Source organism: Ictalurus punctatus, chromosome 13 (genome assembly GCF_001660625.3).
Source record: "Ictalurus punctatus breed USDA103 chromosome 13, Coco_2.0, whole genome shotgun sequence".
Classification (NCBI taxonomy): domain Eukaryota; kingdom Metazoa; phylum Chordata; class Actinopteri; order Siluriformes; family Ictaluridae; genus Ictalurus; species Ictalurus punctatus.
In genome coordinates, this window is record NC_030428.2 from 3,085,001 (window position 1) to 3,101,155 (window position 16,155).

A 16,155-nucleotide genomic window follows, 5' to 3' on the forward strand; every position below is an offset into this window, starting at 1 on the left:
AAAATTTCTTTACTATATGTATATATATATGTATATATAAATATATCTATTTTTCTTTACTATGTATTTCTATATACGTATACACAGTATATGTATATAGTGTCTCAAAACTGTGCATCTCATAGTACCTCCCCCCTCCGCCCCAATATCTTGTTTATTTATCTTGTTTGTTTATATGTTTGTTTATCTTGTTTATTTATCTGTTTATTTATTTGTTATTTATCTTGTTTATTCTTCTTGTTTATTTTATGTACATGTTGGCACGAAACAAAAAGGAGTGGCTCTTAATTTCATTGTACATGTGTACAGTGACAATAACGGCATTCATTCATTCATTCTTAGTAATCAATGTGTCTTACCTAGAATTAATGATTGTGGCTGTATTAGTACAAGAACATTAACTGGAAGGAACAGGGACACAAGGAATAAACATTAAAAACAACGGCTAGTAAATATGCTTGGATTTGTGGCAAGGAAATGGCTGAGAGACATTGGAAATGCTCAGTGATGACGGAGTAAACGTGAATGATTTTTCAAGAGACATTGATCTGGGAAATGAGTTGCAAATGTTGATGCTCAGAAGAAATGGAGTGCTGAGTGCACTCTGTCAAGGGCAAGGATGATGGAAATCCAGGCTGAGATGAGAACTTGTTTACAGAATCCCCAATCCTAGAAGCTGCTCCTAAGGCAACAGCTACTGCATGCCCAAAGGCTATGTGATCTTGGTGATGTTATTGGAACTATAATTTAGGAAGTGGGTCCAGAACATCAGTGGCAGTCCGCCGTGAGTGCTCATCTGGATTGTAGCCCACCCAGTCTACCGGGTACTGGAGCTTGCCCCTCTCTTGCAGTTCAGGAGCGATCTCGCAATATAACCTGAAGAGCCACTGAATACGAGGGCAAAAGTGCCAGATGGGACAGGAGATGACCTAATGAGAAAATTGGTTTCACTCAGAACAGTGATAGTAGCTAGAAGTAATAGGTCACCTTGTTAATGCAATGGGTGGTCTTGAATAGTCCAATGTATTGAGACAGGTGTTGTACAGACGGAACTGGCATTGTAAGATTTCCAACATGTGCCAAAAATAATAATTGAGTAACTAGCACTCTGCCAAATTATCCATCCGCAGAGGCACATTGAAGACACATAAGATGAATCAGCAAACAGCAGCCAAACCAAAGTTAAAAAATTAGGGTCCAAGAAAGAATCCAAGTTCAAATCCAGGGCAGGCACACAGAAAATGCTAACAATTTTAGACTGACTCAGACAAAGTCAGCAAATATAATGGGAAATAATTAACAACAGTGGCTTATTTAGAATTCTGTTTATGGCTGGTACTGATATTGGAAACTGTACATACGGTGCCCTATAAACAACAAATTTATACATAATTATCTTCGTAAAAATATTGGCATCCTCCCAATTAACACATATACCCTCCCAAGGTCATGTGATTAGATGTGTGCCTAATCAATTACTCAAAATATCATAATACTCAAGTGCAATATTTTTATTGTGGACCCTACATTTTTGTACTCCCCCGCATTCAAGGCACATGTGTGCACACTACAAACACTACGCTATAGTACTATACCTAATGGATTAGTGAGAATGTTAAATATTAATTTTGAATTATTCTTCCCCATCCCCATTTTATCTTTTTTTTTCTAAAACTCTCCATTATCTCTCGTCTTTCCATTGCTTCTCTTTCTCTTCCCTTCCTCCCCTCTGTGACATTAAGTTTAAACTTGACACTGATGTTGACTCACTGTGTCACCTACTCTCTCGCTCTCTCTCTCTCTCCCCTTCTCGTGCTGCGAGGACATAAGTGCCCGCAGACGCAATTCTCTCTGGAACCCTCCCTCCATCTCACTCTCTTCCACTCCATCTAACTCTCTCCATCTCTCTCTCTCTCTCTCTCTCTCTCTCTCTCTCTCTCTTCCTTCCATTATTTGCCCTGCTATCTCACCCTTATCATACAAACATACAGTCCATTGTCAACAAACAGAACAAGCAGGATAAAACTGTGTTTTATGAAGAGCAATGACTTTGGCATCACACTCCATGGCGTGTTGTGCGTAAATCAGCATTTGGTAAGTTTGTTTAACTTAATTTTTATTTTTACTGTCATCAAAGGAGTCTGTAGATTTTTGTATTTGTATCATCAGGAAAAACTGAAAGTAGAGCCAAAAACACAAAGATTTTAAAGAAGACCTTTGGACCTGGGTTACTGAACATGATAGTACTGTAGCATGCACACCTTTATTTTCACTTAGTCACTTTCAGTTATTTTAGCTGTTTGTGAGTTTATATATCTATTTCCATAAATATTATTTACACTGGTAATAATTTATTATATACTGCGGATAATTGTAACAAGAATTACAATTAAATACATTAATGATGTCGCATTTTCACAGTCCACTAAAATGTACTTAAATAATGACCAAAATCCCTAATGACCCTAACTTAAATAATTATTTAAAATAAATTTTCTGAGTTCTGTGAATGCATATTCACATTGAGCATTTAGATGCTTTACTTATTTTAGCTCGTAAATATGGGAGAACATTACAGTTGTGCCCTGCATTAGCACCATGTCTTCTAATGTAGTGTGCATCCCAACAGTAGTGTTTGCTCAGTGTATAACTGAACAACACGAGAGGAATCTTTCTGTTCATGTAACACACTGCAGTTTTTGCTGTCAGGATGACACTAATTCTTTTTAATGCCAAACATGTGCAGATTCATGCCTTCTCTCTCTCTCTCTCTCTCTCTCTCTCTCTCTCTGTCTCTCTCTCTTGATCCTCAATAGTTAGAGGTCAAGGGTTAGTGTTTTTATTGCATACATGCTCATCTATGTTCCTCTCTAGGTTGAAGGGCCTATCATATGATGTATGAGAAGTTAACAATGCTGAATTTGCAAAGTAGTTCGAATTGGAACATGCCTAATGATTGGTACCATCAACAGAACAGCTCTACCACCCATCACAGCACAGGTGACTTTACTTACAGCATCTGAGTCTGAATGTGTTTCAAGTACAATTGTTTGCACAACCATGAACAAGAGCAATCATGCAGTATATTAAACCTATCTGGTATCTGTTTTTTTTTTTTGGTCAGGGTCGCAGTGGTTCAATTCTATTCTTCTGCTTCATCATCTTCTTATTATTATTCTCAGTAGTTGTAGTTATTATTATTAGTAATAGTAGTAGTAGTTTGTTTTGATTTACAGCTCTCAAACACAAGGTCACTTAAAAAATACAGCATACAATGCACAAAATCTATAAATTTTCCAAAATCTAAATTTAAATAGAACAATACATTGAGTACATTTAATTATATACTATTAATTTGGTACGGTCCTAAGTTGTGCATAGTATTAATAAAAATTATTCATGCCAATAAAATACTTGACTATGCAGAATTTAATTGAGCAATGTTATCAGTCTAAACACTAAAGTTCTTGCTTGTAGTGTCTGATGGCTGCATGGTGGACACAGACACAGGGATGGGGACAGGAGGAGGAAGAGTGCAGATGGAGAGGGACGACGGAGAAGAATCACAGCTGCGGCTGCAGCTGAAAAGGAAACTGCAGAGGAACAGGACCAGCTTTACTCAGGAGCAGATTGAGGCTCTGGAGAAAGGTATAAGTTTCTGTTTTTTCAGGCCATCATTATGGATTTTATTGTGGATATTAGTGGATCCCATGAACAGTGGTTACATTTTAAACTTAATAATCTATTCACTACTTGACCCAGGCCATTATTTTAGATGTGACAGTAATAGTGACCTTTATTTTGAAATGCCAAATGCACATTATTCTAATCTAAATGATCAGTATAGAAAAAATGTCTGGAATTGTAGAAGTATATACTTATTATTTCCTTATGGACTTTTTGAGGTGCATCTCCACGTTTATAATAGCAGTAATGGGAGAGAAATTATCCTAAAAAGATGAGATCCACATTGGTGTGGTGTACTGTAATGGCAGTAGGAATGTCAGGGAATTGGACAATGCATTGAATCCAGATAACGAGATAAACCCAATTTGCAACTTCTACTTAAGTGTATACAAGGCCCATGTGCTAGGGGATCTTGCATTCACAACTGTTTCCTAGACTGCTAGATTCCAGTCCTCAGTTGGCAGTTAAGGCTGATGGGTCAGACCCACAGACATAGATGCTCTGGCTGAGGGTGCCAAATCTTGTCCTCTGAAAGTGTTCTGACTAGTAGTGAAAACAACAGTGGGAACCAGGGTCTTGTTGGCCATTTTGCAATCAGAAATAGGATTCTGTGGCCTATTTGCTAAATCGTAGAGGAGGAAAAGCAGACAGAACCACAATTGTCATTGAGTTAATTGGCACTGGCAAAAAACTCTACCTCTGCCTTGCCAAACCTCTCCAAGATCTGGTACAGATGCCAGATGAGTTGGTCTCAGAGAGACCAGGCATGGATGGGCTTATCTGAGGAAATTTTGTGCAGGGTGGGACCGCTTGACATTACATTATGATGGCTGAAAAAGTGGACTCCCATTCCCTTGTTTGAATTGACATTAGCATTTGAGCAGCATCTATGACATCTGAGAACTGGCAAGAAGAATTTTAAGGCCAATGGACCACCCTAAACTCGAATTGGTTGGTGTGTTCTGACTCCCACACACCATCAGAACCCACCACTCCAAACCAAACTCCTTCTGTTAGGAATGTCTTTGGGTTCCTGTTAATAGTGTAAAGACATGCTCAAGTCCATGGTGTTTGGGTCCAGCAATAGGCTATTAATCCACCTCAGGAATGCTTTTGAAACTCCAGCAAGTACAGTATAGGGCCTTCACTAGTCATAGAATCAACAGATGCTGATACTGCACATGGCATCCTGGCCGAATATTATGGACAAGCATAATATCCACCACACATTGATGGATATTATATTATAATTATACATTTTTAGTGAATCTAGCAACATGGTATTCACTGTCAGACAGAGTGCTGTAACATGGACAAAGAAGGTAAGAAAGACTGTTTCTTGGTGAGGATACAGCGAATATTCTGGATCCAAGTATAACAATATTCTAATACCATTTGTGATCACGGGTAACTACCATACATCTTGAGACACCTTTGGTGCTAGGGAGAGGCCAAAGGTCAGGATTTTTTAACTGGAATGCCTCCCTTTGGAGCAGCATGTGTGTTCTGGGGCAGTAGGAACATGAAAATAAACTTGCGAATCATGTGATCCCTATCTGGCATTTCCAAGTGGAGGGAAATCCTAAATGTATTAAATCCAACTATGCCACCCTGGGGGAGAACCAGGGAAATACTTCCAAATAAAGCCAGACAATCGGGCAAGGAACATGAAAGTGAGACGCGAGTATTGTATAAAAATTATATTTTATTATGACACTTAAGCACCATTAAAACTTAACATACAAGTATAAAATCACTCTCCCATGAAGCACAATAAGGGTTTTAAAACTAAGCACTTCTCCTGGCCCAGGCTTGGTGGGAACAAGGCAGGCCAGCTACAGCTCAGGAGGTCATCCAAACCTACTACAAGTCACACCAAAATCGTCAAACACTACCCACACCATAAGGAAGTCATTGTGTTGGCACACTGAGCATGCTGTGAAGCACACCACCGAATAAATGCAGCTAACCTCCCCTGTCCCACACCAAGATTCACTGCCTCCTGGAGAGAAAGAAAACACCGGTTAACCCAAAATTACACAAACACTAAACAATAAACAGAAAGAAGCAAATTACAGACACCGTGGTGTTCTGGCTATTACACTCAGGCCCACTGACACCACCACATGAAATAGAGGCAGTTAGAGGCACCTAAACAGAACCAGAATTATGGTAGACAGTACAAATGAAAAATATAGCCACTATAGCATGGAGACAATAAGGCACAACATACACCCTCTCAATAGTAAGGTGGTTGTGTGGAAAAACAAACCCGAAACAGGTTTGAGGCTGGAAAACACTAATTTACCATTTAGCCGCTCATACTATGTGGTTGCAGAACATAAACCAAACATACATCCAAAACTAAAGTCAATGAAAATAGACACTAACACGAGGAAAAATAATAGAAAAAGAAAAGACTAGAGCAAACAATAAGAAGAACAAGAAAGAATAATGTTAAAGCAAAACAATAAGATAAAACAAAACAAGAAACTGATCAAGCAAAACAGTACGTAAAGCAAAACAGCAGTGGCATCACATGTAGCGTCTTGGGCTAGGGATTTGCCTTAGAGAAGATTTAGACGCTCAACTTCCCACTCTCACCTTAACACAAATATTGGAGTATCAACCTAAATCTACCAAGTCCCAATGTGAAAAAGGTAGAGGTGTACTTACCATTGGGTTGAACAAACACCAGATGCGAAGTTGTATGATTACTCACAGGTACCACGGCTCGACATACATACATATATCATTCAGCCACTGGATAAATGTTGCGATCACTGAATGCGGTCTCCGGCGCCAACTCGCCACAATTCACGTGCCACCAGCGCCACTCTAAGACTATAAATAAACAAATTAGCCTTGAGATGTTTGCCCCATTACACCGTGAGCAAAGCCTGAACTTACCTGAACGGAAATGGGAAATGGAAATGCCAGGGGAGCGAAGAACTCTGAATCACCAAGACACTCATGCAACTACCAAAATAAAGGTACTTAAATAGTAGGGTAGCTCCCAACTTATTGGTCTGCCGAAGCCATACCCTGAGCAGAGCCAATAGGATAGCCAAATACTTACCCTGCCACATTCTACCCCCTTTTATTTGAATCGGTGTCCCGACGATGACCCAACGAACACACACCCTTGGACTATTTTGGGCTTACATCCCACAGCCTAAACCAAACCAAAGTTCTATTAGATGTAGGACCTTGTGCAGTGACTGCTCTCACGCCCCCCTCCTCCACGGCCCGTGGTAGATGGTATGGGTTTGAATGGTGGACTACAGTGGCCTGCCCTGTTCTCCGCAAGGGGATGTCATCCGTACATGACCGAACCATCAAGCCACGATGGTATGCGAGATACAAAACAAGGAACCCAAAGGCCCCCCAGAGACTGTGGCCCTCTCATCAACACTTACCGGCTTACTCTGTGATGGAACAGGGCCCCAAGAAACAGGAATCTGAGGAGCTGGCCCCCGACTTACTGGAGGGGTCTCCATTACCAACATCAGTAGATCAATACTTATTCCGATGGCACCACTTCCCTGAAAACAGGTGGATGTGTCAAGGCAGGAACTGGACTATCCTTCCGGATTTGGGTCTTCAAGGCAAAGCAATGAACGCACCTAACCTTGCCCATGTCATCCACAGGTGCAATGGTATATACTAAACCACCCATCTTGGGTGCCTTCACAACCTGGTACACCACTGGGCTCCACAGGTCTTGAATTTTATGACGTCCTCTAACGCCATACTCACGTAAATGTTTTGCCTTCCGACGACCAGCAGCAGCTTCCAGTCATTCCGGTGCCCCCTCAAACTCTACCTGTAGCCTAGCGTGATGTTCCCTCACCCATTCGTGCACACTACCAGCCCCTACCTCCTGGACTCAACCCAAAAGGAAGTCCACTGGAAGTCATGGCTCCTGCCTGAACATTAGAAAATATGGAGATTCACCAGTCGCCTGATGAGGGGTGGTATTGTAACAAAACAGCACCTTTGGGAGACATAAGGCCCAAGCGGCCTTCCGGGACACAGGTAGGGCACGTAGAAGGTTATGCAGAGTCCTATTAAAATTCTCACACGACCATTACCCGCTGCATGGTAAGCGGTAGTGTGAGACTTTAACATTATACAGAGCACAAAGCTGCTGTACCAGTGAGGATTCAAAGTTACAGCCCTGGTCAGAATGGATACAACCAGGAACACTGAACTTATAAAACCATTCCACCACCAAAACTTGGGTCACTGTTTCTGCCCGCTGGTCCTGTGTAGGCACCGCCAAAGTGTACTTGGTGAAAACATCCGTCATAACCAGCAGATTCTTCAACCCTGTACGAGTTGGCTCCAACACCGTGAAGTCTAGTGCTAGTCCTTCATTTGGCCGAGAGGCCAAGAGATTGCCCATGAAGCTACTAGGAAAAGGTTGCATGTCCTTGGCCACCTGGCACCCGTCACACCCTCAACACCATTGTGCCACATCAGATGTCAGGCCCGGCCAATAACAACGCTGCTGCACCAACGCAGTGGTGCACTCAACTCCTTGGTGTCCATGCTCATGGTGTAACTGAGTTAAAACTTCAGACTGCAATAGTGATGGCAACAACAGCTGAAGTCCCTCTTTGTCCCCCATCAGAGCGAAACACCCGGTGATGTAATAATCCGTCCTGCTCACACAAACAGCCCCATTGGCGTAACAAATTCACAACAGTCTTGGGAACCTTGGAATACTCCCAAATAAAGGCACACAGATAAGTTTCATCAATCGGAGCAAGGAACATGAGAGTGAGATGTGAGTATGAATATAAAAATTATATTTTATTATGACACTTAAGTATCATTAAAACTTTACCTACAAGTATAAAATCACTCTCCCATGAAGCACAATAAGGATTTTAAAACTAAGCACTTCTCCAGGCCCAGGCTTGGTGGGAACAAGGTAGGTCAGGTACAGCTCGGGAGGTCATCCAAACCCACTGCAAGTCACACCAAAATCGTCAAACACTACCCACACCATAAGGACATTGTTGTGTTGGCACACCGAGCACGCTGTGAAGTACACCACCGAATAAATGCAGCTTAATAAATGCCCCATTACACCATGAGCAAAGCCTGAACATACCTGAACGTATCTGAACGGAAATGGGGAAACGGAAATGGCGAAACGGAAATGCCAGGGGAGCGAGGAACTCTGAATCACCAAGACACCCATGCGCCTACCAAAATAAGAGTCCTTAAATAGTCACGTAGCTTCCACCCTATTGGTCTGCCGAAGCCATACCCCGAGCAGAGCCAAAAGGATAGCCAATTCACTTGCCCCAGCCACACCTACATCTGTCAAAAATTTCATCCAAAATAGGTATCTGTTGCACCTCTCTCCAAAAACAAGCAAACTTCTTGAGACAGAATGAAACAAGGGTCTAATATTGATGAACCCCACCTTGAACCCCCACAAAGCTGGGGGCTGGCAGCAGAACCGTATTTTGTATTTCTGCGTAATTGTCATTAGTACAATGATATAGTTGACAGCCAATGAGTGATGTTTTCAGCTGTAATGTGCGTCATCACCAGCCCCTGCCCATCATGGCATAGTTCAAGGTGGCATTGTGCTCTGTGGTATAGTACAAAACAGGTGCTGTGCAAAGGAATGCATTTGATAGGGGTTGCATTCCACCATCCAAACCTTCTCAAGCCACAGTCTAGTCTAGCATCCTCATGGTCCTCTGATAAGGGAGAGAAATAATACAGGGCACTGATCTATAAGAAGCACTCTGTTGAGATGTACATGTGGCCTGCCACCACATTAAAAAATTAAGTTCCTAGTTTGAACTCTGGGTGTCACAGTCAACGTAAAAACAGATCTAAAAACACAACCCATTTCAGCCTTCCTCCACCTAAGCCTACATTACCAAGCTTTTGGCTAGAAACAAAAACTAGAAAGCAAATGTAGTATATTTCAGGCAATGAAAAATGAAATGTCAGCCTTTTGAGTCATGTACTGGTGCTGAATGTGACCAGAAGGTGAAACATAATATAAAAGAAACTCATCAAAGTAGAAAGAATGAGAGGAGATTACACACAGCTTTGTAGGACAGTGCACCTATATCTGTGACTGTGGTCACAAGCTGCTACATGTATAGCATATCATGTTCATGTAGTCTGATGTGTAAAGGCAAAAGAAGGGGAGAACAAAAGATTGCCATATGACGTTAGCTGGTAATACTGCATCACTGTGTGACTTTGTAGGAAGCTCCTGGTTCATACATGTGTGCACATGTGCACAAGGAGGTTACCAGGTGTTTCACACCATGGAGGTAACATGCAACATTCATGTAATAAGTGAGAACTAGTGAGTGGGTTTAAAAATGATAAAAAGGAAATAATTAGCAAATATTAACTAAAAATGTTCATGTAATGCTCACTTGTTGGAAAATCATTAGTAGGGAGGTTGACAGTTCATTTGTTCAATTCAATAAGAAATATACACTACAAGTTCTGCAAGAAACAACCTCATAAAATTATTGGCCTGCAAATGCAATATAACAATGTGTGGTGCTGAAATCAAATAATAATAATAATAATAATAATAATAATAATAATAATAATAATAATAATAATGAGAAGAAGAAGAAGAAGAAGAAGAAGAAGAAGAAGAAGAATTCAAATTGCAAACTGTCATCCAGCATGATAAAACTAGCTTCTGAACATGTGCAGGAGTTATCTTTTCTGTAGCATATATGCATTTGACATGACTTTTTAAGCAATATTTGTCCTCAACTACCTGTAATGTAGTTTTTACAGACATAATTATATGATTAGAAACCTGACATGTTTATCACACAAAGATGGAAACATGGCCTATTGACAATAAATATTCTGACAGTCTAATTTCTCACTTACCTCATATTTAATTTAATATCTGAATTGAAGTATGACTTTTGTAACTATGTGGCATTATTTTCTATTTTTCCATGATTATTTGTTAATGGATACATGATATATTTATTTTAATTTAAATTAATCTTAATGTGATTTCTGTGACTGTCTTTGTTCACTCATGGTGTACACGTCTGTTCCTTGGGTCATGATCTTCTGACCATGCTCATGTTGGCCAAGTGTGTGTCCTTTTGCATGCACACATTAGTATAAATGCTGGTTATGTCCAACTTTGTTTAGAATATAGAACACCCAGGCTGTCTTCATGCATGCAATAAACCATCTCTTTTATTATAACCTGGCTCTCAGTCATCTTACATCTGATGAAACTGCAGTATTTTGATGGATGATTTACAATAACTATCAGTCATGGATAACTATGGTATCCTCACCTCTCAAGTACTCCCAGTGTTAAGTTTGTTCTTGAGTGAATTCCTGTTTAACTAAAGCTGTTGGTTTCTAGTTACTAATTTACTATGCAAATTAGATATGTAACTGATACTTGATATAACTAGTGATATAATCACCTGCTCTTCTGTCTGACCTTATTACACTTGTCATTTCTTTTCTTATGCAGAATTTGAGAGGACACATTACCCTGATGTCTTTGCACGAGAACGTCTAGCAAATAAAATAGACCTCCCAGAAGCACGGATCCAAGTATAAAGTTCCATCCTTGCATTTCCTTTAATCATAGTCTATTCATAATTCATGGTAATGTCAATGTCATGGTAAGGGAACCAAGCCTGAATAATGCCTAAAGGCCAAAGGTTCTCATAAAACTTCTCTCTGAGGCTTTATGTAGAATATGTATGTACATATAGTATAAATATGTACTATATACCACATGTAGCTTTACCGCTAAAACAGACATGACAGCTCATCAGTCCCATGTGTCACATCTGTGTGTCTGTTCACAACATGATTGACTGACAGGTGTGGTTTTCCAACCGAAGAGCCAAATGGAGACGAGAAGAGAAGTTGCGCAACCAGAGGAAATCTGCGGGTGGAACTTCATGCACCCAAACACATACTCCACTTAGCACGTCCTTTAACTCAGCCCTCTATCAGCAGCACAGCAACAGTGCAGGTGTGTATTCTTACAACACTAAACTACTCACACTCACTTTCAGTAAAGTGTCCTGGTCATGGTTGGTCCAAAGCCAATCCTGGGAAGACCAGTCCATCACGGGCACCATACACACACATTCACATACTCAATGAAATGCCAAACCAGTGAGTTCAAATATGTAGTTATCCCAAAACACTGTTTATGATATCTCCCTGGTATAGATGCAAAAGGATGCTTGATCTAAAATTTAATTCTTTATTTGATTTCTTGTGTGTGTGTGTGTGTGTGTGTGTGTGTGTGTGTGTGTGTGTGTGTGTGTGTGTGTGTGTATAGGCTCCATGATCAATCAGAGTGAGACAACCCTCCCTAGTTACAGTTCACTTTCTGTCTATTCTGGAGTACAGGTAATGCTTGTTTTATTCACATATACATATACAGTACTGTGCAAAAGTTTTAGGCACCCTATTTCTTTTAGAATAAACTTTGGTATAGATTTTTTATTTATTTATTTTATGACTTTTACATTATCAGGTCTGTACAAAAGAACATTTTAGATTCCCAAACATTAAATATACAGAAAAATGTTTGTATGTCATTAAAGAAAGCAGCATATTATGTAGGAGACCACTTTTTAGACAAAAAACACCATGAAAGCTGCTGGGTTTTGCTGCAAAAATAAGAAGCAAGTGTGACAGTCAAAGTCTCCAGAAGAACTTTGGCTCTTTCTGCAAGATGCTCAATAAAACATACCAGCTAACTGTGGTAGAACACATGGAACACATTGTACCGGAGACTACTGTTTGTATTTATTTAATTTCATTATTTTATAGGCCTCTTTGTTCTACAGCATTTCCTTGCATGTGCCTAAAGTTTTGCACAGTACTCTGAATATATATATATGTATATATTGGGCAGTTAAAAAAAACAGTTTCTAATTAATATGGTGAAGAATCCATGCCCCATTTAAACATAATCGTTGCAAGGGAGGAAATATTAAATACATTGTTCATGTGACAGTATTTTTCCATAGAGAGTTGAGAGACCTTGGTGCTTTCTCAGAATTCCAGAAAGCTCTCAGGGTTCCGTTTTGAGTTTTTACGAAATGAAATGAGTTACTTGACATTTTATTTTTGTCTCATTTGAGTGAATTCTACAGTGACAAATGTTTTAATTTTCACTTTGACAAAATCACTATTGAAAAGTAAGTATATGTGTTTAAACTGTAATTGAATGTTGCCATGGACTATGCTCCCTAAATTATTTTGAGGGAAAATATATACTTTTTATGTTGAGCATGTGTTTCTTCCACCCTTTGTTTGGTGATTAAAGCACTAATGCTGCCCTCTTGTGGTTAAAGCAATAAAATATTCCGTACACAAAACAATAAATGATAAACAAATAATCAGTATTCCTCTGTTAAAATGAATCTCATTCTTAAAAAAAAAAAACTTCTTTTCTCTACCCCACTCTCCTTTCCTTAACATTCACTCCGGTTATGTTTTATCGTGAATTTCTGTTTTATGGCATGAATTTGAATTGTCTGGTCAGTCGGCCCCCTCATATCCTTGCATGCTGCCCCCTTCTCCTTCTGCCCCACAATCCTTTGAGCCTTCTTCTTACCCCTCTCCCCACCTCCCAGGCCCGCCTACTGGAAACACCAGCACAGGTAAGATCACCCCCACTTTTACATATGGCTGTCAATAACAAGATGAATATGAGATATCTCAGAATTTCAGCATTTATTTCCTGATATTTACATGTAGATTTGTTAAACAACTTAGAACATTGCACCTTTTGGTGGTAGACCACCCGATTTTTAGGTGAGCAAAAGTGTTGGAACAAATAGTCTTCAAGTAATATCCCTTGCTTGCAATAACCGCATCAAGCCGGCAACCACTGACATTGACAAACTGTTGCATTATTCTTTTGTGATGATTTTCTGGGCTTGTTCCACAGCTTCTTTCAGTTGTTGTTTGTTTTAGTCTCCTCTCCAGGAGGTAAAATGCATGCTCAATTGGGTTAAGGTCTGATGACTGACTTGGCCAGTCTAAAAACTTCCAGATTTTTCCAGTCCTTTGTTATGTTGGCAGTGTGTTTTGGGTCATTGTCTTGCTGCATGATTAAGCTCCTCCCAATTAGACTGGATGCATTTCTCTGTAAATTGGCAGACAGAGTGTTTCTGTAGACTTCTGAATTCATTCTGCTGTTACCATCAAGAGTTACATCATGAATAAGGTTATGAGTCAGTTCCTGAAGCAGCCATACAAGCCCAAGTCATAACACTACTGTACCTCCACCACACTTGATGATGAGGTAGTATGTGTTGCATCATGAGCAGATCCTATCTTTCTCCACATTTTGGCCTTTCCACCACATTGGTCGATACGTCTCCTTTGAACAGTGGATTGTGATACCTTCACCCCTACCCTGTGGAGGTTGTTGGTGATGTCACTGACTGTTCTCACAATGTTTCTGTCATCGACTGCTGTTGTTTTCCTAAGCCCGTCTGTTCGATGTTTGGTTCTTAGTACACCAGTGGTTTCTTTCTTTTCAGTACATTAAAAATTGTTGAATTGGCTACGCTCAGTGCTTGTGCAATGGCTCCGATAGACTTTCCCTTTATTCTCAGCTTCAAAATGGCTTGCTTTTCTCATATAGACAGCTCCCTGGTCTTCATGTTGATTTCGTGTTATCTTTTGTAACTTCAAATGTAGTCTTCATAGATGAAACCACCCAGGGCTCAAACCAAGAGTAGACATTCAGAGATATCAAATGTTTAAACAATCAATATAACAGGGCACACCTGGACAACAAGAAACATCTGTCAGTCACATATTCCAATATAACATATCTAGATGTACTTTTAAAGAGCACTGTACTGTATATTACCGAGATATTCAAGCATGGGAATGGATTTTGAGTGTTTATTTTGGAAAATAGATTTACATTGCTATTTTATACAATTGCATTGCTTTAAACATAAAAGACAGATGGCCTAAGAGTCATATCTTTGCTAAGTACATTAGTAAGTGGGTTAGAGTTAATATGTTCTCATTCAAACGTTTGTTCAGTATTCTCACTATGGTAAATGCCTAGGGCGTGACTGATCCTGGAAGCAACAATAACACCATGTCTGTCAGTTGACAGACCAATCACCGCTATGATGAGGGAGTCCCGACTCCTTAACATATAAGACGCTGCTGAAGGTCATGTCATCATTCTCGTTTCTTTCCTAAGTGGCACACTGTGGTGAGTTAAGGTTGTCTCCTACATTATGGCAACTGCTAGTTCTGCAGGCGGTGGAGTGAAGGTGACAGAAGCTTCATGTCCATGTGCATGTGGCTTTATGATTTCATGCAAGGATTCCCATCCCCTGTGCATCACATGCCTGGGGGTGAAACATGCTCAGGTGGCACTCACGAACCCCGAGTGTTGTCCCCACTGTACTCTTTTCCCGTCAAGGGTGTTGGAGAGAAGAGTGCGAGACGTGGCCACTAATAAAGGAGAACCCTGCATTTCACCATTGCCCATGGAGAAGGAGATAAAACAGCCCCTTGTGTCATGCAGTTAGGACGAGTTAATGGACGAGGTCTCCCTTAAGCTGCCTCATCTCTTTCACTTAAACACCTTAACTGGTGCAAGCTAGGAGGTGGATGACGACAATGAGGCAGGAAAGGAGGACGAAGATGATGCGCCTCTCGACCAGACATCATGTTGTGCGATGGGTCCCCCTTCCCAGATGAGGTGAATCTCAACCTTATTGGAATGTACCAGAGGGCAGCAGGAAGACTTTTTATTTATTGGCTGTCACAACAGGCTGGCCAGTGAGTGGAGAGAGCTCTTTATGATAGCAACAGACTGCCGTTGTATGCCCCGGCCATTAAACAGCTAATTTCTGCGGTCCTTGCACAATTTTTCAAAGATGAAACGTTTCTGGGATAAACCCTTTTCAGAAAGGGTTCCTGTTAAAGGATTTTCCAGGCTGGGCATCCACAATATGGAGGAGTTAAGGATGTTAAATACCCCTCCCGTTGAGCTGTCAGTGGCTCCTCATCTCCACCCTAACCACAGGGCAGCATTTTCTTCCACCTCAGGTTTGCTGCCAGGGCATACTGAGTGCTTAACAGTCTCGGTTTTTCAGAAAATCTACCGATCTTCAGCCTTGGCAGTGAGGACTCTTAATGCCATCTCTCTCCTCACCGCTTATCAAGCAGAGCTCATGTAGAAGATGTGGAAGAAAATGCATGATGGACTCCAAACCCGGCTCTCTGGGAAGAGATCTGCCTCACTGCAGATCTCAACCTGAGAACATCCAGGGGCACGGCCCAGAGTCGAGGTTGCAGTATGGGCTGGCGGTGATGGGCAAGCAATCTCTGTTACTGGGGCTGTCTGGGCTGTCAGACAGGGAGAAAGTGGATTTCGTTGATGCTCAGGTGGAGCCCAAAGCCCTTTTTTGGATC

The 16,155-nt window shown here is 40.7% G+C and overlaps 1 protein-coding gene across 2 annotated transcripts in view; it reads left to right on the forward strand.

The window, feature by feature from the left end:
- pax10 (paired box 10) overlaps positions 1 to 16,155 on the forward strand; it is a 31,347-nt gene that overhangs the window by 11,497 nt on the left and 3,695 nt on the right. The window contains exons 2-7 of one of the 2 annotated variants that reach the window (XM_017482988.3): positions 2,875 to 3,000; positions 3,478 to 3,648; positions 11,201 to 11,283; positions 11,560 to 11,713; positions 12,029 to 12,099; positions 13,335 to 13,361. In XM_017482988.3, the coding sequence (XP_017338477.1) occupies positions 2,892 to 3,000; positions 3,478 to 3,648; positions 11,201 to 11,283; positions 11,560 to 11,713; positions 12,029 to 12,099; positions 13,335 to 13,361 (615 nt within the window). In that variant the 5' untranslated portion in view covers positions 2,875 to 2,891. The remainder of the gene's footprint in view (positions 1 to 2,874; positions 3,001 to 3,477; positions 3,649 to 11,200; positions 11,284 to 11,559; positions 11,714 to 12,028; positions 12,100 to 13,334; positions 13,362 to 16,155) is intronic. The other variant, XM_053685016.1, reaches the window with a different exon arrangement.